Source organism: Pipistrellus hanaki, assembly GCF_964339955.1.
Source record: "Pipistrellus hanaki genome assembly, chromosome: 1".
In the NCBI taxonomy this organism is placed as follows: Eukaryota; Metazoa; Chordata; class Mammalia; order Chiroptera; family Vespertilionidae; genus Pipistrellus; species Pipistrellus hanaki.
Genome location: NC_140503.1, coordinates 122,021,601 through 122,043,413, shown reverse-complemented (window position 1 = coordinate 122,043,413; position 21,813 = coordinate 122,021,601). Strand labels below are relative to the sequence as shown.

At 39.5% G+C, this 21,813-nt stretch overlaps 1 protein-coding gene across 9 annotated transcripts in view; it reads left to right on the top strand.

The window, feature by feature from the left end:
- The window catches only part of NEBL (nebulette), a 368,782-nt gene that overhangs the window by 320,135 nt on the left and 26,834 nt on the right, over positions 1-21,813 (top strand). For 6 of the 9 annotated variants that reach the window (XM_084868229.1, XM_084868230.1, XM_084868227.1 and 3 more), the window contains 7 exons: positions 3,405-3,497; positions 7,491-7,583; positions 8,864-8,956; positions 9,312-9,416; positions 10,419-10,590; positions 13,605-13,697; positions 17,230-17,379. In XM_084868229.1, the coding sequence (XP_084724355.1) occupies positions 3,405-3,497; positions 7,491-7,583; positions 8,864-8,956; positions 9,312-9,416; positions 10,419-10,590; positions 13,605-13,697; positions 17,230-17,379 (799 nt within the window). Of the gene's footprint in view, positions 1-599; positions 693-3,404; positions 3,498-7,490; positions 7,584-8,863; positions 8,957-9,311; positions 9,417-10,418; positions 10,591-13,604; positions 13,698-17,229; positions 17,380-21,813 lie in introns of all 9 variants that reach the window. The other 3 variants (XM_084868234.1, XM_084868235.1, XM_084868233.1) reach the window with 3 other exon arrangements.

Here is a 21,813-nt window from a genome sequence, read left to right as displayed (position 1 = left end):
TCAATGCATTGTATGCCAGGATAGAGGCGGGCTTTCCAGGACAGGACGGTGGGGGCAGAAGACAGCTGCTCACTTCCTGCTCCTGGTTTTTCTATAGTGATCAGGACACAGTGGCCTCTGTTTATAGAACAAGCACCTCTACTCCCCCTTTCTCTTCTTTTATTGTGGACACATTTATTTTTTCCTTATTCTGGATTATTTGAATGCTCTCTGTCAAATAAGCAATGTCCCCAAGATTCGGCAGCTAACTTAATTTGACATTTTGTATATACAGTAATACATTATTACATTACTTTAAATATTTTCCAAGATGTTTTTGTATATCTGCCTAATGACAAAACTTATTATCATAAACAACATTTGCTTACTTTAATTAAAAAACTCCTACAATGATGGATAGGTGAATAGATATGGACTTATTTGTACTGTATATAAAGGAACCCTGAAAGTATCAGATAAAATAAAAATTTGTATTCCTGTTGAAGGAAAATTAATGTTGGATTTAGAAAATTCCAATTATGCGATAGATACAAATGATGAATTTTTAACTTTTTAAAAGCCTTGTGTTGAATAACACATTTAAAAAATAAATTATGCAGGTGAAATATAAGGAAGGGATAAAGCATGCAACAACCATTTCTGATCCTCCAGAGCTAAAGAGAGTTAAAGAAAACCAGAAGAATATCAGCAATGTGTGATCACATTTCCCTTAGTATTGCTTTCTGTTTTACTGGCTGGTCTCATACATGACACTTACAAAGGTGGAGGCCCATTATGGTGAATGCCATTCAGGAGGGCCAGTTCTTGAAAAGCAGAGATAGGATCTCACACACTTTCATGTCCTCCGTTAGTTCTAGCCCATACTTCATGTACATTTGCTTATTTAAAAAAACACAAACATGTTATTGAATTCCTTCTATATTTTTATTTTGGGGGGAATTAAAAGATGAGTAAAGTACACCCTAAAGTTAAGGCTGTGAATATTCTCAAGATCTCTAGGAGAAACAGGCATAAAAAAGTAATGATGATGCATTAAGTGTTATAACAATAACCAATATTTATTGGGTGTTTACTCTGCTTTTTGAGTACTTTACATCTAATATCTCATTTAATAATAAGTGATAATTCCTCTTGCAAAATGATATAGGGAAATGAAGAGAAGGAAGGCTGTGTTAGTGAGAGAGAGTAGAACTCTTGGAGAAAAAGTGCCATTTGAGTTAGATCTTGAAGGATTAATAAAGGTTTGGGGTAGGTTTGCTGGGGAATGGCCTTTCTGGCAGAGCAAACTGATTCTGTCCAGAATCCAAGCTTGTTCAAGCTGGGGGAGGCTTCGTGTGATGGGTTCTTGGGGTGAAGTGTGGCACCAGATGATGGTGGGGTCTTAAGGGTGCAGTTGGGAGACCCACAGTTTTCCTCAAATGTGGTTCACAGGCAGGTAAGTGGCCCGCTAATGATTAGGACTTAGTGATTAAGTAGCCTTAATGTGTTCATCATAGAAACATAATACTTCCTTAAAAATAACCTTATTTGAAAAGAATAGCTAGTAAAAGAACTGAAAAATAACATTAATCCCAGCACAGATGGCATCTGGCATGACATATAGGTAAGTGGTGTGCAAATGGTGGAAATTTAGATAACACTGGAATAGCGGGGAAGAATGTGGACTCTGGAATGTTATTTTAATTCCATCTCCAGACCTTACTTATTCTAAAACCTTTATAAGCCACCAAGCTCTCCACGCCTCCGTTTCCTCATCTATAGCACTGGGGCTAAAGTATTAAGTGAGATATTGCCTGTAAGAGCACCTAGCATGTTTGCAAATGGATAAATGGAAAATATGAACAATTTCTACATCAACCTTATGTCCCCAAACCTACATCCACCAGAAATCAGCTTCAGTAGTCTCTCTACATCAGTAATGCTATTCCACAGATTTCCCCCCACTCTGAGCTCTATCCAGAGTGATCTCCATGTATTTTGCCACCAATAGAGATTATAATGGACCTTTCCTCACTTTTACATACACAGTTATCCCAGACACAGAGTCTGCATAACCCCTCAAAATGCACGCCATGGCTCAGAGAAGGTCACACATTGAGGAAGGGACATGTCCCTTTGTCGCTTATTTTCCAAACTTATCAAATGGCTCTTCACTTGCACATTCACTGCTGAGGGTGGAATCTCAAGTCCATTTTATCTGAAGGCACTGTAGGCCTGGTAATTTCTTAGAAAAAAATTACTGTATGCTAAATTTAAACTCTAAAAATTCGCTACCGCTGTCCCTGCAGACTTCTTTATGGGATTTTAACTGAGTTTTTTTTTTTTTTTTTAAATATTTTTTATTGATTTTTCACAGAGAGGAAGAGAGAGGGATAGTTAGAAACATCAATGAGAGAGGAACATCGACCAGCTGCCTCCTGCACACTCCCCATGGGGGATGTGCCCGCAACCAATGTACATGCCCTTGACCGGAATTGAACCCTGGACCCCTGAGTCTGCAGGCCAACGCTCTATCCACTGAGCCAAACCGGTTTCGGCTTAACTGTGAGTTTTACTTTTGCCTGTCAAAAATTCAGTTGAGGGACATACCATTTTCCCCCTCTGTGTTGGATGCTCATTTATTTAATGGGGTGCATGGAATTGCTGGGAAAGTTGACCACAAATGATGGGTCTGGCACACTGGCTAAGCAAAGACACCTCTGTGCTGCAGGCCAGGAAAACATCCCTACTACTATTCCAGAGGGCAAGCCTTCCAAGGTTAGATGTTTCCAGAGAAGAAAACTGTGGGGTTCGTGGTTTCCTTATATAGTGACCGTTCATTCCTAAGGTACAAGCATATCTGATATAACCTCCCTTTCTTTTAAAATATAAAATGGTAACTTGATCAGTGTTGCTTTACTGCTATGAAGAAATAAATTCACAGAAAGGATCATTTGTTATCATTGATAAGGTCCAATACATGATGCAATTGAAAGGGTAACAAGCAAAGATGGACTTCAAAACATTTGGACAAGAAAAAGTGTAGTCTGGGATCAATATGATGAAGTCTCTTAGCAATCCATGTTTCACTTGGGACCCTGATGAAGATTCTAACTAATGAATGCTCTATAGCACATGTGTCAAACACCAGGCCCGCGGGCCAAATCCAGCCCGCCAGGCCTTGCAATGTGGCCCGCACCGCGCTGTCATCACTGCACTCCGCTGTCAGTTTATGACATTGTCAGTTTATGACTGTTCAGTAAACCATTCGGCCCACGATTTAGGCTGGATTTTAGATTTTGGCCCCTTCTCTGATTGAGTTCAACACCCCTACTCTATAGCATGCACATTTCCTCTGATCCTTCTGGTGGAGGGGGACCCGTTTCCTTCCCGCAGCCTCACACTCTCTTGCCCTGTGTTCCCAGCTCCAGTACAAAGAGCAGTGCTACAGGGCAACCCCAGTGAGCATGACGCCAGAGATAGAGAGAGTGAGGAGGAACCAGGAGCAGCTGAGCATGGCAAGTTGTCGTGTTTTCTCTTATTGTTTCACACATTACATGTTCTTACTCATCACAGCACCCGCTGCATCGTGATGGTCCTTTTCACAGGCACACGTGGAAGGGCATCACTGGGGCCTTCCCAGGGGAGTGTAGGAACTTTGGGGTTGTTTTACTATAATTTAGATATGTTTGTTTATTTAAAAAATCTTTAATAAGCACACCAATGTGCCAGACATTATCCTGGTCACTGGTACGCAGAGATGGATAAGACCCAGTTCCTGTCCTCCCGGGCCTCCTAAGGTGGTTGGTAGATCTCTAAAACTACATCCAGGCCAGGACCTGGGGAGCTGTGGGGCTGCTGTCAACGGAGAGAAAAATGGTCGACTGAGTAGGTCAAAAGAAGACCTGGGGTTCTAAGACATATGGTCATGGCAGGAAATCTTACAAATAAAGAGGAAAAATTATTTGATCAGTCAGTAATCTATTGCTAATAAAGCAATGATAATTAACAATTATGAGGTATCTCTAATGTGGACCCTGTGCTACATGCCTTGTGTGACCCCATGAGGTGGTACAGTTTATCTCTCTGGTTTGCAGGAGTGGGAAATTGAGTCTGAGAGGTCAGAGAACATGCCAGGGACCCACAATTTCTAAGGGCAGGGCTGGGATTTTAAACCAGGCTTCCTGGAATTTAGAAATAATTTCAAAGGTGCTACCCTCAATAGTTATTTTTCCTGTTGGTTCCCCCCCCCCCCCCCTCTTAATGGCACTTTTATCAGTATAAACAATAGCCTTCTTTTTCCAAATAGGTAATTTTAAAAGACATTTATTTTTATTTTTTTATTTTTTAAATATATTTTATTGATTTTGTACAGAGAGGAAGGGAGAGAGATAGAAAGTTAGAAACATCGTTGAGAGAGAGTCATCGATCAGCTGCCTCTTGCACACCCCCTACTGGGGATATGCCCGCAACCAACGTACATGCCTTTGACCGGAATCGAACCCGGGACCCTTCAGTCCCCAAGCCGACGCTCTATCCATTGAGCCAAACTGGTTTCAGCTTAAAAGACATTTAAATGTAAGTGAGTTCTCCCAGGTGGAGGACAAAATCAGGGCAACCCCTGCTTTATCCTTATAGGTGCCTTGGAGGATGGTGAAAGCGAGAGATCTTTAGCTTCTTCCCATTTCTTTATCCTAATTTATCCATGTATCCACTAGATACTTAGTAAGCCCCTGATACATGCTCAGTATTATGCTAGACAACAACTGTAAGAAAACAAAACCATCTTGGCTTCAAACTCACAGATATTCCAGTATAATAAAAATAATGGGGAATGAGGAAGAGAGAGGGAGGAAGAGGTGGTGTTAGAGGAGGCGGAGAAGGGGCATGGAGAGAAGAAGGCTGCCCAGCCCCCTGTCAGCCAGCACTGAACTCCCACAGGATGGGACTGTGTGGGGACCAGCAATCAAAGCTATGCCTGTGAGAGAGGCCACTGCTGTGGACAGTCTCAGCACTGCACCTACTACTATGAGCTCGGGTGTGTTCTGGCTGGTGTGGACCATCATCATCATCATCATCATCATCATCCTGAGCTGCTGCTGTGCCGGCCACCACTGCTGGCCCAGCACCCAAGCACCGCCTACTGGCCCAGCGGTGGAAACATGAAATCAGCCTGATCGCCTACCAAGACACCCACAGATAGCGCTGCCATTTTATTTCATGCTTTCCAGCTACCGCAGCAGCAGCTGCCTGAACAGTGTGGCTCTGTGGGCAGCGGTCCCCAGGAGCCAATCCCACAGGGGCCCCCAGGGGGCACAGAGCAGCCCTTTGTGTGGACCCAGCAGAAGCAGCACATGACCCCCTCCCCCCCCCCCCCCCCCCCCCGAATCATCACTGACCCTGAGCCTTCCAACACGGACACATCAGCCAACCCACAGGCACCAAAGCCCCTGGAATGGAGCCCAGTGGCTCTGTCTCTGCCCTGGGAACGCCCCTGGGGCCTTGCTAGACTCGGACTCTGAATGTAAGGAGGAGCTGCTGAAAGATTACATCTGCAAGATTACTTTCCAACAGCAAGTTCAAGACTGGAAGACATCGCTACTTCTGGGTGACTGGAATTGAGAGGTGTGTGTGTGTGTGTGTGTGTGTGTGTGCGCAACAGGGGCCACCACCATGATGACCTCAAAGAGCTGAATGCTCTGGCCGATGCTCTGGATGGAGCCCTGGACTTCTGTCACCACTGCCGTGTGTGGCCCCTGGAGAAGAGGAGGCAGGGCTCTGCCAGCCTTCCAAGGAGCAGGCTCCAGATCCAGGGCACCCTCACCGGCCTGGGCCACCCTCATACCTACTCCTGAACACCACCCATGAGCAGGACTCCCCAAACTCCAGTGCAGCAGCTCCCCCAGCGAGAGCAGGCCCGCCTGACCCCGGGGAACTTGGCAGAGCAACCAGGGAAGGGGAGAAGCGTGAGAGAAGCAGAGGTGACCTGCAGAGAAAGTGGTATAACTACTCGTTCATTTTTGTTTTGTTTTGTTTTTTTGCTCCTCCACTCACACATTCTCCTACATCTTCCGGATACCTCTCCCCTCCCAGAAGCACAGCGTTGGAGGACTGAGAAGTTGGTTCTGTGACTCATTCCTCATTCCCCACCCTCATTTCCATTTTCCCCTTTCCAAGTCAGACAGACCTCACCATCTGCTTAGGCCGGAGAGATGTGTGCTCTTGAAGCCCCCAAGGAAGGGGCTGAAACTGCCTGGAGGTGAAGGAGTGGGCGCTGGCTGTGTGTCGGTGTAAGAGAACTTTGCTGTGTCCCAGCCTGGAGAGGCAGCAGGGCTCAGCCCTGGATGAAGAAGGACGCCTGCAGAGACCCAGAGGCTGTCACACACGCGGTGCCTGCAGAGCGGGACATGGGCCAGCCTTGTGGGCGGGGGAGGGCTGACGGGCCTCCGTATCAGCCTGCTGGGGGGTGTCCACTGCCACTCAGGGCAGCAGGTGAACGTGGAACTTCAGACAGAAGCTTAACTGGATCTTCAGGGACACGCTTGGACTCGCTGAGGCCCAGACCATCAGCCCTGCCCCCAATTGGTAGGAAGTCCAGAGCCTGCCAGCAGCCGGACAGGAGCAGGGGTGGCGGGAGTGCATCAGCAGCCCGTGGATGCCTTTCTTTCCACGATTAAAAAAACTACTTACTGACGTGTCTCCAAGGAGATCAGACTTTACTACAATGAAGGAGGCTTCAGTTAACCAATCAAGTAGATGAATTCGGGCCCTCTCAAGGTTCCTTCCCCTGTTAGAGGGGAACTGGTATGAATGTTAGGGTTCATGGCAGCATCCCATCCTAAAGACAGAAGAAGGGGATAAAGGAGCTGGGGACCTGGGCGTGGTTCAGCACTCACCCTCTGGCCCCTGCCTCAGGAGGCTTCCCTGCGGGCAGAGAAAGGGAAATGGGGAGCTGAAGGACTAGTTAGGGGCCAGAGGTTTGGTGGAGTCTAGTACCCATCTGTCACCATACAGAGTTATTACAGTGTTATTGATTATATCCCCTGTGCTGTGACTATTTTTATAACTGATAGTTTGTACTTCTTAATCCCCTTTGCCTTTTTCACTGGTCCCCATTCCCTCCTCCTTGGTTTTTGATTTTTGAAGATGGTAGCCCTGGGTCAGAAAGAGAGTCCTGGCTTTCCCAGGTTGTCATGTGACCTCATGATAGTTCTTAGGTAATGACGTCATTCTGATGGTTCCCCCTTCTGTGCCCATTACTTTTAGTCCTGGAATTTTGGCAGTTAGTTTGGATATTGCACACAAAGTATTTATTAGAAGTTCGTTTTGAAAAAGCACAACCAGTCCTTGTGTTTGCTAAGTCAGATGAATCAGAATCCAGTGGTAGATGTCAACATATCTACGGTGGAGAAGATGTGTGAGAAGACAGGCCTAAGTTGAGACTCATTGTCTGTGGTGTTTGGGTGGAAACCATCATTCTGCCCATTAACATTCTTATTTATCTTCCTCAGGTAAAATACAAAGGAGAGATTAAACAGGCAACTGCCATTTCCGACCCACCAGAGCTGAAGAGAGTGAAAGAGAACCAGAGGAACATCAGCAATGTGGGATCCTAGCAACTTCTTTCTAATAACACCGAGCGTATTGTCAGCGTGTCGGTGAAGGGGTGATGTTGACAAGTGTTCATGACCTGGAGTTGACATTGGGCTCTGCTCTCAATGGACTATCAACTTTTTGGAAAGGTTTCAGGGTCTTAGGTCTTGTGGGCACCGCCAGGCATTCTTCCTTTCTCCCTCCCAGAGTTCCCAGGGACAGGCCGGTGTGACTTATCCGCAGGTTATTGTGTGTCCCTCTTATCTAGTCTCCCTGCTCCTGCTGGCTGTGGTTCCTCACAGGGACTCGGCGGCGGCTCCTGGTGTCATGGCCCTGCACGTCAGTGTTCCCACTCCCTTTCCTTCCTCTACATGATCTCTCTAGCCTGTTCAGTCCACTCCCAGCTATTATCACTTTATTTTTGGACGCTGTCTGGGGAGCAACTATAAAGTGTGTATGCTAAATAGGTTACCCGAGGCAGGCCCATTTTAGGGATCCTGGTAGGGGCTGCCAGTTTTTACTAAGACACCAACTCCCAGCCTGCTCTAGCTCCTTGCTGTTTATGTAATCCACAGACGGGCGCAGTTCCCAGAGAGAATTCTTCTTTGAAGTCATTAACATATAGATGGAGTTCTTTGGAGGAGGAAATTTGGAAATCTATTAGGTTCAAAGAAACCTTATATTCTTTAAACCTTTCAAGTTATTTGACCAGATTATAAAGCAGAGGCATCTTATTGTTTGGCACTTTTCCTGACAGCTATATTTTGGAGAAGTAGATGCTCATCTTTTCCTGCTATATTTAGAGTCACACTGGATGTGACTCCATTACTCTCAATAAGGGTCTTGGTTATTGAAAAGGAGGAAGAGAATAGAGTGGGAAGCACACCAGCCTTTTTATTCAAGATCTTGTCACCTATTTAAAGATAACCTTTCAAAAGACCTGCCACAATTAATTACTAAGAAACCACAATGGTGCCATTCTGTATGGGCAGAGGTACTTTTAAGTAATATCCATGAGGACATTTCTTATCGCATTCCTTTGTGATGGAATGCATATTACAGTGTTACTGATGGTATGTCCATATATCTGAGTACATTTACATTCACAGGGATTCATTGCTATGGGATGAATTAAAATAGATTGATTTAAGGTACAAGAATTTAAAATATGACTAGACATCTGGTAGCAACCTCTTTTTTCATAGTTTTCTTTTTTGGGTAAATACTATGAGACTCTTATTTAGTTGAATTGATTCACAGTACCCTATTTTTTTGTTCTCTGAAATGATAGGTTTATTATAAAGGTCAGCTGGGAAGAGCTACAGCTTTAAGTGTAACTCCTGAAATGGAAAGAGTAAAGAAGAATCAAGAAAATATTAGTTCGGCAAGTGGTTTTATTCATTTTGGACTATCACAAAGGGTGTATCATTTATTATTTATGTGCAGTCCTTTTTTTTTTCCTTATGAAAACAAAATATATTTTCAAGAAATATTTGGGATCTATGCAGTAAGCATGTGTTATTTCAGATGACTTCCAAAAGCTGCCACTGTATAAATTTACATTTACAAAATTTTAGATTGTCATTCTAGAATGAAATTAATTCACTGAACAAGTTACCTGGGAGAATAATTTAGAATATGTTGTATATATTTTACTCATTTGGAAAACTTGGAAAATTTATGCAATTTATAAAGATTGTAATTGTCTTATTAAGTATGTTCTGCTATTTACTTTGCAGGTAAAATATACCCAGGACCATAAACAGATGAAAGGTAGACCAAGTCTTATTTTAGATACACCTGGTCTGAGATATGCCAAAGAAGCGCAAAATCATATTTCAATGGTAGGGTACAACCAGATCCTTCTTCTCACAACTAAAATACACTGAGGAGTGGCACCACCCCGTGTGCTGTCGGCGTTAGTTCACCAATAACCCGGATAACTAACGAAGCATGGAAATGCGGAGGGGCCTGTACTTTTGGGGAGACATTTTAATCTCACTGAAATGTAACGGAAATGTTCTTTAATAAAATGTTTTTTTCTCTGGGTGATATTTTGGGTGTGTTTTTATTTCTAACATGACTATTATAAATGCATTTTATGGAAGACATTTGGCTGGACTTATTTCTAATTAATTTTAAGGGAGAGTTTGGTGTGTTGGCATGCTGAAAAGAAAATTAAAAATATGTATGTATTTAAAAACAGTTTTATGAGATATGATTTATATGCCATAATGTGTACCCATTTAAAGTGTATACAATTTAGTGGTTTGTATAATTTGCAGAGTTGAACAACCATCACGCTAATCCAATTTCAGAACCTGAAAAGTGTATATTTTGAAGTATATATTCACCTTTGTATATAATTACAACGTGAATTACAAATAATTAAATTTATTACAGATAACTCTATTTGTAATTCTCTTAATCTAATTGTAATACTGTTTTTCTTGAATAAGTGTGGAATTAGCTTATCATTGTATTGCATATTAAAGGTTAATGAATAGGAAATGAATTTGTACCTAAATTAGTATATTTTAGAGAGGAAATAGGATTAAAAATATTTCTATCTTTTGAAAATTCTTATTGATATACAGGTTTATATATAATTTAAAAGAACTGCTAACCATAATGATGCCGAACTGTGAATATATCAGCGCTTGGTTTCTGATGCTAGGAAGCTGGAGTTTCAGATGTTATATTTGGAATGGAAAAACGTACATATATGCAGAAAATAAGCGAGATGTAGCTGGTGTGGTGACGGCTGTTGTTACGTCAAGAATGTGTGAGCCATGTAAAAATAGGAAATTACAGTTTGAGTTAATATTATTTTACCTTTTTTTCAGGTCAAATATCATGAAGATTTTGAAAAGACAAAGGGCAGGGGCTTCACCCCTGTCGTGGATGACCCTGTGACAGAGCGCGTGAGGAAGAACACCCAGGTGGTCAGTGATGCCGCTTACAAAGGTGTCCACCCTCACATCGTGGAGATGGACAGGAGACCTGGCATCATAGTTGGTAAGCCGACGCTCCTTCTCAGCAGCGGGTCACCGCGACCGTGCTTGCCCAAGGAGGCTTTAGAAGTAGCCTCCTTGTTCACTGGAAAGCTCCTCCAATGTGTGATGTGCTGCCCAATTGAAAATGGGCCAAAGTGTTATTGACGCACCGTATTGAAGGGGATTCGTGGCTTTCAACAGGTGTTGTTTCAGTCCTTTCTGTGATTGGACACTCTCTGTCTTTCATAACTTCCCGGTATTAAGAATGTTTCTACCTGGTAAACAAAGAAGCAGCCCAATATCAAACATGGTTGATAACAGTTTGAACATTTCTATGGTTTTACTTTACCTTATGTATTTGATCAACATATTGTACTCTAGTCATTGTCTAGCACAAATAGAAATCCCAGGAAGATTCTGATTTATTGTATGAATAGCTTATGCATTTTTTGAATATTGTCTCTGAACTGGGACACTTGAGAACTGTCTGGAAGTCCCACACATCAGAGAGGAAAAAACCTCCTTTTCCTGCTGTTCCTTCTAGTCAGTCAGGGGAAGTCTTAGGGACATAGTGTTTGAAGGGGGCAGAGACAGCAAGGATCCTGTGAAGTCTAAGACAGCACTAGGCAGGGAAATTATTAAATTTTTAGTGCATATCAACAACCCACACTTCCAAATGACTATTGTCTTCTTTTGAGCAGTTGCCCTTTGAATTTTTATAGCTAGTCCAATAACACTATCTATCTATATATTAATATATATATATATATATATATATATATATATATATATATATATATATATATATATAGTAACTGTGCAACAGTGCCTCTCAGCAATCTCAGTGTTAGGTTACATCATCTCCAAATGTAAAAGTTTTGTGGAACTACTGAGAGGCCATTTAGAGATGAGATGGATAAGGAGACTGTATATTTGACAGGCTCGGTCTTAGTGTAAAACACCGGCGCAGAAGTAGGGTAGCCAGTTACTTGGATGGTTACTAAGGGACTCTGAGAGTGTTTTCTAAAGAGGGATTCCAAGCGTATTTGCGGATAGTTGATAGTTTTGCTGATCTTCCCGAGTTGGTTGCTTAAAGTGATCACATTCATTGTGATAAATAGTATCACAGGGTTAGAGAGTTTCCTTGCTCTTATCGACATCTCCTAAGAGCAGAGCATCTGATTCCCAGGAGGAGGAGGTCTGCACAGCTTCACCAGGAGCCCACACCAGGTCAGGGGGCAAGAACGAATGTGAGATTCCTGTTAAATATGAGATTGTTTAGACTTTGAGCTCTCAGAATTCAGTACTCATTACCTTTGAGATGGAAATTATAAATTTTTAAAAATATAAGATATTCAGCTCTAACTTATTAATTTTGTGGGCAATTCAAAGTCAGTTTTTGTTTTCTGTTTTTTTCTAATTGGGGAAACTGTTTTCCATTGAGGACTTGCCTATGAAACCACAAAGTGTATTACATTCAGCAAACATTAAACTTCTGAACCAGGCATAGAAATACCGAGTTAGAGGTCTCCTGAGTAATTCAGACTAAGCCAATTTTTGGAGGCTCTACTACTTACTGGTTGCATAACCTTGGCTAAGCTAACTCCATCTCTTTGCCTCAACTTCTTCTCTATAAAATGGGAATAGTAACAATTCCTACCGTATTTTCCGGCGTATAAGACGACTCCCTAATTTTACAGTGAAAACATAGGTTTAGGCCTATATTCACTGTATAAGACTACCCCCCACTTACGAGGCAACACCAGTTCTTTTTTTAATAGACCGCCTCTCTGACTCTGGCCAATCTGAGCAGGCTTTTTACTAGAACACAGTGTAGCTTCGGGTACAGAACATGTATAATTTGCATGTATAAAAAGCCTGCTTGGATTGGCTGAGTTAGAGAGGTGGTCTGAGCAGCCTTGCAGTGATTGGTGTGGGATCGAGTTGGAAAATTCGTTTAGCGGCATATCGAGATGTTTTTTGGGATATACTCAGCGTATAAGACGACCCCCCCCCCCCCCTGCTTTTCGGTTGACTTTTTTTCCGTTTCAAAAGTCGTCTTATACGCCGGAAAATACGGTAACTTTACGATGTTGTAAAGCTTAAATGGGTTACGTTATAACTGAGAATAGTGCTTGGTAAGCATTATATAATATTAATTAAAGATAGGCAAACAGATTTCCAGTTTCAGGTTACTAATGAATTGTTTTTACTAAAGCTCCATTTTTGCCACACATCTTTAACTAGGTTTTTATTTCCCTTATGTTGGTACAGTACTGTACAAATCATTTTCGGACTTGATAGCCATTAGGTAGAGGGGCTGAACACATGGAAGTCATTAGATTTAGCCTTTTGCCCCCAACTAAAATAAGAGAATAAATGGGCTTGCAGAGTCTGATACTGACCATAGCGGTGAACTAGTCCATGGTCTACTGAGAGCAGGCAGCTCTACCTTGTTCGTCTTCCCATCCCTCCGTCCTTGCTCGTGCCTCGCTTTATTGTACTTATTTCAAATAAATGTATCGTATCGTATGTGGGTTAGCTCGTGCTCTTTGGCTCACAATGAAAACTGGGCTACCACTTTCCTACGTTTTAAACATGTATTTCTGTTAGAGGGAGAGAATTGTTGGTTTTGTTTTCTCAGACAAAAACCTCTCGGTCACATAAAGAATCAGCCATGTGTCTTCAATCAGGAGTTTTCATTAAACACTGTACCTGTTTCCGTGTGTGGAGAGCACGGGAGATCGGAGTGCAGGGATGTGGGGAGACACACAGGGCTGTCTGGTGTGCATGTGTGCTGGGGGCGGCGGTGAAGATAAACAGGGCAGCTTACATTTCATCCTAAAGTTTTCTCAACAGATTTCCTGCCGAGCGGATGTTTTCTTTGTTCTCCTCTGACGTCCGCATTGCAGTGTGTTTGCTTATTACATGTTCTCTCTCTGCATAGGTTCTGTTCATGATTTTTCTCTTGACTCTCTTTGGTGCTTTTTTTTTTATTCATTCTTGACTTGTTTATTTTTTTCCTTTTGGTAAAAGACCTCAAAGTTTGGCGCACAGATCCTGGCTCCATCTTCGACATTGACCCCCTGGAAGACAATATTCAATCTAGAAGTCTCCACATGCTCTCGGGTACTGCTTGCATGTTGAGTTCCTCCCCCTTTACATGGTTTTGTCCTAAAAGTGGAGCTCCTCGGAACTGTAGAAGTGCATTGTGTAATGTACATTTTAAAGTTGAGGAATCAAAAGACTAAAAAAGTGCTAGGCTACTTTAAAATTCCATTAATCATTTATGTACTTGAAAAGGGCTTTACAAAAAAATATATACATTTTATTGATTTTTTACAGAAAGGAAGGGAGAGAGATAGAGAGTTAGAAACATTGATGAGAGAGAAACATCGACCAGCTGCCTCCTGCACAACTCCTTCTGGGGATGTGCCCGCAACCAATGTACATGCCCTTGACCGGAATCGAACCGAACCCGGGATCTTTCAGTCCGCAGACCGATGCGCTATCCACTGAGCCAAACTGGTTTCGGCTGAAAAGGGCTTTGTAATATATCCAAATTATTGGGTCGGCAGCTAAGTAATTGCGGATTTTTTAAAGAAAATCAAAGACAATTTTTTCATGGAACTAAATAACTTTATTCTGTAATGTATTGCCCATTTTGATCAATGACCTTTTGCCATCTTTCAGGCAGCATCATAATCCCACGTTCAAAAAACTTCTGGTTTTTATTAGCAAAAAACTGAATCAGGTACGATTTGACATCATCATTATTATTGAAATTTTTACCATTCAAGGAGTTTTGTAAAGATCGAAACAAAAAGTAATCAGATGGTGCAAGGTCAGGACTATATGGTGGATGTGGCAAAACATCCCAACCAAGCTCCATTAATTTTTGCCGAGTGACCAAAGTTGTGTGTGGCCTTGCATTGTCATGATGGAATACAACACCTTTTCGATTTGTCAATTCGGGCCACTTTTCTTCAACTGCATTGTTTAATTTCGTTAGTTGTTCAATGTAGACATCAGAGTTGATCGTTCGGTTGGGTGGTAAGAGTTCAAAGTAGACAATTCCTTTGTAATCCCACCAAACTGATAACAAAACCTTCTTTTGATGAATATCAGCTTTTGATGTTGTTTGAGTTGGTTCACCTGGCCTGCTCCACGATCTTTTCCGCTTGATATTGTTGTAAACAACCCATTTTTCATCGCCAGTTATCAGTCGTTTTAAAAATGGATCATGTTCATTACGTTTCTTTAGCAAATCGCAGCTGCTAATGCGTTGCGTTAACTGTGATTCTTTCAGTTCGTGAGGAACCCATGTATCGAGTTTTTGAACATAGCCAAGTTGTTTTAAGTGATTTTCAATGCATGTATGTGATACATGAAGCTTCTCTGCAATCTCACGTGTTGTACTGTGACAGTCCGAATTGATTATTGCTTTGATTAGGGCGTCATCAACTTCAACTGGACGACCAGAGCGTTTTTCATCTTTGAGTGAAAAATCACCAGAACGAAATTTGGCAAACCAATTTTGACACTGCCGTTCTTTTAAGGCTTCATCACCATAAACAGCACATAACTTTTTATGAGCTTGCGATGCGTTTTTCCCTTTGAGGAAATAAAAAAGCAAAATATGACGAAAATGTTCCTTTTGATTTTCCATTTTTTAACGAACGCCAAACGAAAACTACAAAACAGATCAAAAAAATTTTTTTACTGATTAACAGCTGAATAGCCAACTATCAAATAACAAATGTGTTTTACATTTGTACTACGTCTGCAAACCTAAAAATTCAACTGAAGCCATATATGTGTGAAACCCGCAATTACTTAGTTGCCGACCCAATAGTTTGTTCTAGATTCATTTAAAAAAGGCATCTAGAGGATTAGCTAGTTTGGCTCAGTAGATAGAGCCTCGGCCTGCAGACCAAACGGTCTTGGGGTTCTATTCTGGTCAAGGGCATGTACTTTGGTTGCAAGCTGCTCCCCAGCCCGGGGCCTTGGTTGGGGCTTATATAGGAGGCAACCCAGCAATGCGTTTCTCTCACATTGATGTTTCTCTCTGTCTTTTCCTCTCCTCCTCTCCCTAAAAATCAATGGAAAAATATCCCTGGATAAGGATTAACAAAAAAAAAAAAATAGAAAAACTAAGGCATCTAGAACTTATATCTGCTTTTGATTAGTAAATATTATCTTATAGGTTTTATGGGCTTTCAAATGCATTTATTTGGATTGCACTAAACTGCCAAAACGTAAAGGAGATCTGTTTCATGAAAAACACAATATTTTAAAGGTAGATTTAAGAAATCTATCTATCTACCTATCTATCTATCATCTATCTACCTATCTATCTATCATCTATCATCTATCATCTATCATCTATCATCTATCATCTATCATCTATCATCTATCATCTATCAGCTATCATCTATCATCTATCAATCATCTATCATCTATCAGCTATCAGCTATCAGCTATCAGCTATCAGCTATCATCTATCATCTATCAGCTATCAGCTATCATCTATCATCTATCAGCTATCAGCTATCAGCTATCAGCTATCAGCTATCATCTATCATCTATCAGCTATCAGCTATCAGCTATCAGCTATCAGCTATCAGCTATCAGCTATCAGCTATCAGCTATCAGCTATCAGCTATCAGCTATCAGCTATCAGCTATCAGCTATCAGCATAATATGCTAATTAGACCTGGCAGCTGAAAGACCTTCTGACATCCTTCCAGATGACCTTCTGGACGAAGCAGAGGCTGCCAGGGCCAAAGCAAGCACTGCGGCTGTGAGGGCCGAGTCCCTTGCACAAATTTCATGCATCAGGCCTCTAGTTATATAAAACAGTGGGGAGGTTACCTATATAGCATCATAAATGTCTTAAAATAAACCTTCATGCGTCCCTAAATTTTACTTCTGAGTTTTTATATAATGAAGTTTATAGTTTCCATAGGAAGTTTATTTGACTTGTAACTTAGACTGCATATTTATAATTAAAAACCCAAATGGTTTGGATATTTGAATATAGTAATAGCATGGTTTTATATTTTGGATTTTCTAACTGTTTTTAACAAACCAAAGGTTTTACAGTTATGCAATTATTTTAAACAATAAAAATTGACATCATATCACTTAGATCTTGCCCTGCCCTCTGATTTCTACTTTATATTTAATTGATGATATTGATAAAATTGAAAGTTCAAGGCAAAATAAGAATTTTAATAGTCAGTTTGATCCATATAATCACCCAAATAGGCATTTAAATTTCTAAAAATATAGAAAAGGCAACCAATATTATGTGTTTGGTGACACATAAAGACAATTATTTGTAATCAGTCATTATGTTTGATAGAAATTTATCAACTTACTAATGTTTCTTAGTTCTTATCAATTTCCCATCTCTCATATCTCTTTTAAAATCTAGATTAAAAACGAGTGTAAATGGTCATTAAGTCATTAATATAGCTGATACAATGTATGTTAAAGTTTGGGAGTAGGTGATTAGAATTTATAATACTGAGCTTTTGGATTATTATTTAATAAGGGGTTGCTTTTCTTCATGTTAAACTTCTAAGTAATGTTTTGTTTTGTTTTTGTTTTTTCAATTCACTTAATCACAAGTATGAATATTTTCCCTCCAATATAGAAAAGGCAAGTCAATATAGGAGACAGCGGTCTCGATCTCATTCGAGCAGTACTTTTGGTACAGTTCTTGGAGATGACAAGTCAGAAATATCCGAGATTTACCCTAGTTTTTCATGCAGCAGTGAGGTGACAAGACCGTCTGATGAAGGAGGTATCAAGCATTAACCATTAAAAAAAAAATTAATTCCTTTTAAAAAATGTGTCACAGTGTGCTTTTAACATTCTTCACTGCTGCATGAGCATTTAGCCTGGGTGTATTTGAAAATTTTGAATTATGTTTGGAAGTTGAGCCCTGTTTTTTTAAAACTACTAATTTGCATTTTTGCATGTTTGTTTTTTCCTTCTTCCTTTACTATTTTCACTAAAATAGATCTTTGATGACAAAATGGTTTTAGGATCTGCTATGTGAGTGTGTTTTTCAGGAATTGTATGTGATGGATATACACAGCCAGAGTGGAAACTTGAGTTCTGCAAAACTTGTATTGTATTTCCATTGAGAAAAACCATTCTTATAGTTATATTGGAGTGGCTAAGTGGTTGCTAGATCTTGCCAAAAGGAAGTTAGGTATGACATTTGGGATATGAGGGTTGTTGATTTTTTAAGAAAAATTCTGTTGGTTATTCTTCTACCTGTTCCTCTACTTTTTCCTGTTTACTTCATCCAAACTGGTGGATTAGGTCTAAAACTCTTAGTTGAAATTGTTCTGGATGATAAACTAATACTGCTGATAAAACTATTATTAAAAATTTACTTATGTGTGTGTTTGTTTTGGTGAGAACATTTACTTTCTACTCTCAACAAATTTTATTTTTTAAAATATACGATATTTTGTGTCATATTGTATAATATACTTCCTTTAAAATTATTTTATTGTGATAAAAATATATATATAATGGACTATGCCATTTTAGCTATTTTAAGTATATAATTCAGCAGCATGGATTATATGTATAATATTGTGCTTCCATCAGTAGTATTTTCAAAATGTTTTAATTACCCATCATATTTTTTGTTTTGTTTTCTCAAATGGCCTCTTTCTCACTCTGTAGGTCCTCTCCTGGGTTCATATCCTGGGGTTAAGCAAATTATGGGAACCAGCTACAGCCTGGATTACTTTTTTTATTGTAGACTTAGACTCCATGTCCTTTCTGTTCTTTAGATTCGAAGTGTTTGTTTTTTTTAAATTGAATTTATTGAAGTGATATTGGTTAATAAAAGTAGAATTCAGGTGTACAGTTCTATAATACATCATCTGTATATTGTATTCTGTGTTCATCACCTGAGTCATGTTTCTTTTCATTACCCTTCATCTCCTCCTTTACCTCTCCTGCCTTCCCCCACCCCCATTTCCCTCTGGTAATGGCCATAATGTTTCTATATTGTTTGGTAGTTTATTTTGTTCATCAAATTCCAACTTTAAGTGAAATCATATGGTATTTGTCTTTCTCTGACTGGTTTACTTACTTAGCATAATACTCTCCAGGTCCATCCATGCTATCACAAAAGGTAAGATCTCTCTCGCTCCCTCTCTCCTTCCCTCCCTTCCTCCTTCCCGCCTTCCCTCTCTGGCTGAGTAATACTCCATTGTGTAAATGTACCATTTTCTTTTTATCCACTCATCTACTGATAGTCACTTGAGCTGATTCCAAATTATGGCTCTTGTAAATAACATAGCAACGAACCTAGGATTGCATATATTCTTTTAAATTACTATTTTGGATTATTTTGAATAATTTCCAAGAAGTGGAATTGCTGGGTCATAAGGCAATTCCATTTTTAATTTTTTGAGCTAACTCCATACTGTTTTCCAGTCTGCACCAATATTCATTTCCATCAACAGCACACAAGGGTTCTCTTTTCTCCACATCCTCACCAACACTTGTTTGTTGATTTATTGATGATAGGCATTCTGGCAGGTGTCAGATGACACCTCATTGTGGTTTTAATTTGCATGTCTCTGAGGATTAGTGATACTGACCATCTTTTTATATGTCTATTGGTCATCTGTAAGTCCTCTTTTGAGAAGTATCTATTCAGGTCCTTTGTCCACTTTTAAAATTGGATATTTTTTTTTGGTGTTGAGTTTTATAAGTTACTCATAAATTTTGAATATTAAATTATTATATATATAATTGGCAAATATGTTCTCCCATTCAGTGGGTTGTCTTTTCATTTTGGTGTGCAAAAACTTTTGAGTTTGATATAATCCCATTTGTTTATTTTTCTTTTGTTTTCCTTGCCGAAGGAGATATAAAATATAAAATATTGCTATGAGAAATGTCTTAGATTTTACTGCCTGTGTTTACTTCTAAGAATTTTATGTTGAGTCTAACATTTAAATCTTTAAACTATTTTGAGTTTATTCATGTGTGTGGTGTAACAAGCAGCAAGGCAGTTCAGTTTCTTTTCTTTTTTGCATGTATCTGTCCAATTTTCCCATCAACATTTATTATAAGACAGGGGTCTTCAAACTACGGCCCACGGGCCACATGCGGCCCGCAGAGGAGTCTGATCCTGCCCTCCAGGTTTTTTGGGCAGTGAGCGCAGCCGAGGTGTTACAGTAGGAATTAGTAGTTCATATAGTCCGGCCCTCCAGCTCTCTGAGGGACCGTGATCTGGCCCCCACTTTAAAAAGTTTGAGGACCCCTGTAATATAAGACTTACGCCATCATGTGTTCTTGTCTCCTTTGACAGATACTAATTGACCATAAAGGCATGGACTCTCTATTCTGTTTCATTTATCTATATGTCTGCTTTTATGCTGCTTTGATTATTATGGCCTTGCAGTATATTTTGATATCAAATAGCATGATTCCTCCAATTTTGTTCTTCTTTCTCAAGATGCTGTGGCTATTCAAGTCTTTTGTGGTTCCATATAAATTTTTGTTCTAATTTTTTAAAAATAAGATATTGGTATGTTGATAGCAATTGCATTAAATCTATAGATTACTTTGGTAAATATGGAAATTTTAATGATGTTAATTCTTCCTATTCATGGACATGGTATATGATTTCACTTATTTATATCTTCTTCAATTTATTTCTTCAGTGTTTTGTAATTTTCTGAGTATAGGTTTTTATGCATTCTTTGTTAAATTTATTTTAAGGTATTTTTTATGCAATTGTAAATGAGATTGCTTTCTGAGTTTCCCTTTTGGATAGTTCAAGATTGGTGTATAGAAATGCAACTGATTTCTGGATATTTATTTTGTATCTTACTATTTTATTGAATTTATTTATCAGTTGTAGTGGTTTCATGTTGGAGTCTTTAGGTTCCCTCTATAAAGTATCAGTCATCTGCAAATGATAGTTTTACTTCTCCCTTTCCAGTTTGGATTCCCTTTATTTCTTTTTGTCTGCTATGGCTAAGGACCTCCAGTATTATGTTGAATAAAAGTTTTGAAAGCATACATCCCTGCCTTGTTCCTGATTGTAAGGGAAATATTTTTAGTTTTCTCTATTGAGTATAATGTTGCTTATGAATTTGTTATATATGGCCTTTATTATATTGAGGTATGTTTCCTCTTTGCTGAGAGTTTTTGTCATTAATGGTTTTTATCAAGTTCTTTTTACGCATCAATGGATGTGATCATATGATTTTTATCCCTTATTTTATTTATGTGGTATATCATGTTTATAGATTTGTTGATAGTGTACCAACCTTGCATCTTTGGAATAAATTCACCTGGTCATGGTGTATGGTCTTTTAAATGTATTATTGGATCTGGTTTGCTAATATCAAATAGTTGAGGATGTTAGCACTAGGTTCATCAGGGATATTGGCCTATAATTTCCTTTCTGTATAGTTCCTTATCTAGTTTTGGAATTAGGATAATGCTTGCCTCATGTAATGAGCTTGGGAGTCTTCCCTCCTCTTTAATTTTTGGGGATAGTTTGAGGACGGTAGGTGTTAGTTCTTTGAATGTTTGGTAAAAGTCACCTGTGGAGCCATCTAGTCAGAACTTTTGTTTGCTGGGAGTTTTTTGAGTATTGCTTCCATTTCACTAGATATAATCTATCTATTAAGATTTTTCTGATTCTTTCTGATTCAGTTTTGGAAGATTATATGTTTCTAGAAATTTATAGATGTCCTCCTATTTGTCCAGTTCATAAGCATATAGTTATTTATAGTATTTTCTTACAATCCTTTGATTTTTCCCCCCCTTGATCTAATTGTTAACCCATTCATTATTTAGTAACATGTTATGTAATCTCCATGTCTTTCTGTGTTTTTCAGTTTTTTCTTGTGATTAATTTCTAGTTTTATATTATTATGGTCAGAGAAGATGCTTGATATGATTTCAGTCTTCTTAAATTAACTGAGACTTGTTTTGTGTCCTAACATGATCTATCCTAGAAAATGTATCATGTGCACTTAAAAATAATGTATACTCTGCTGATTTGGGGTGAAATGCTCTAAAGATATCAATTAAATTAATTTGATCTAGTGCATTATTTAAAGCTTGCTTCACCCTATTTTTTTTCCACATTCTGTTCAGTTGTCACTTTATCAGAGAGACCCTCTCTACCAGATATAAAATAGCACCCCTTCTTGCACTGTCTGTCCCGTTACCTTGCTTTTTC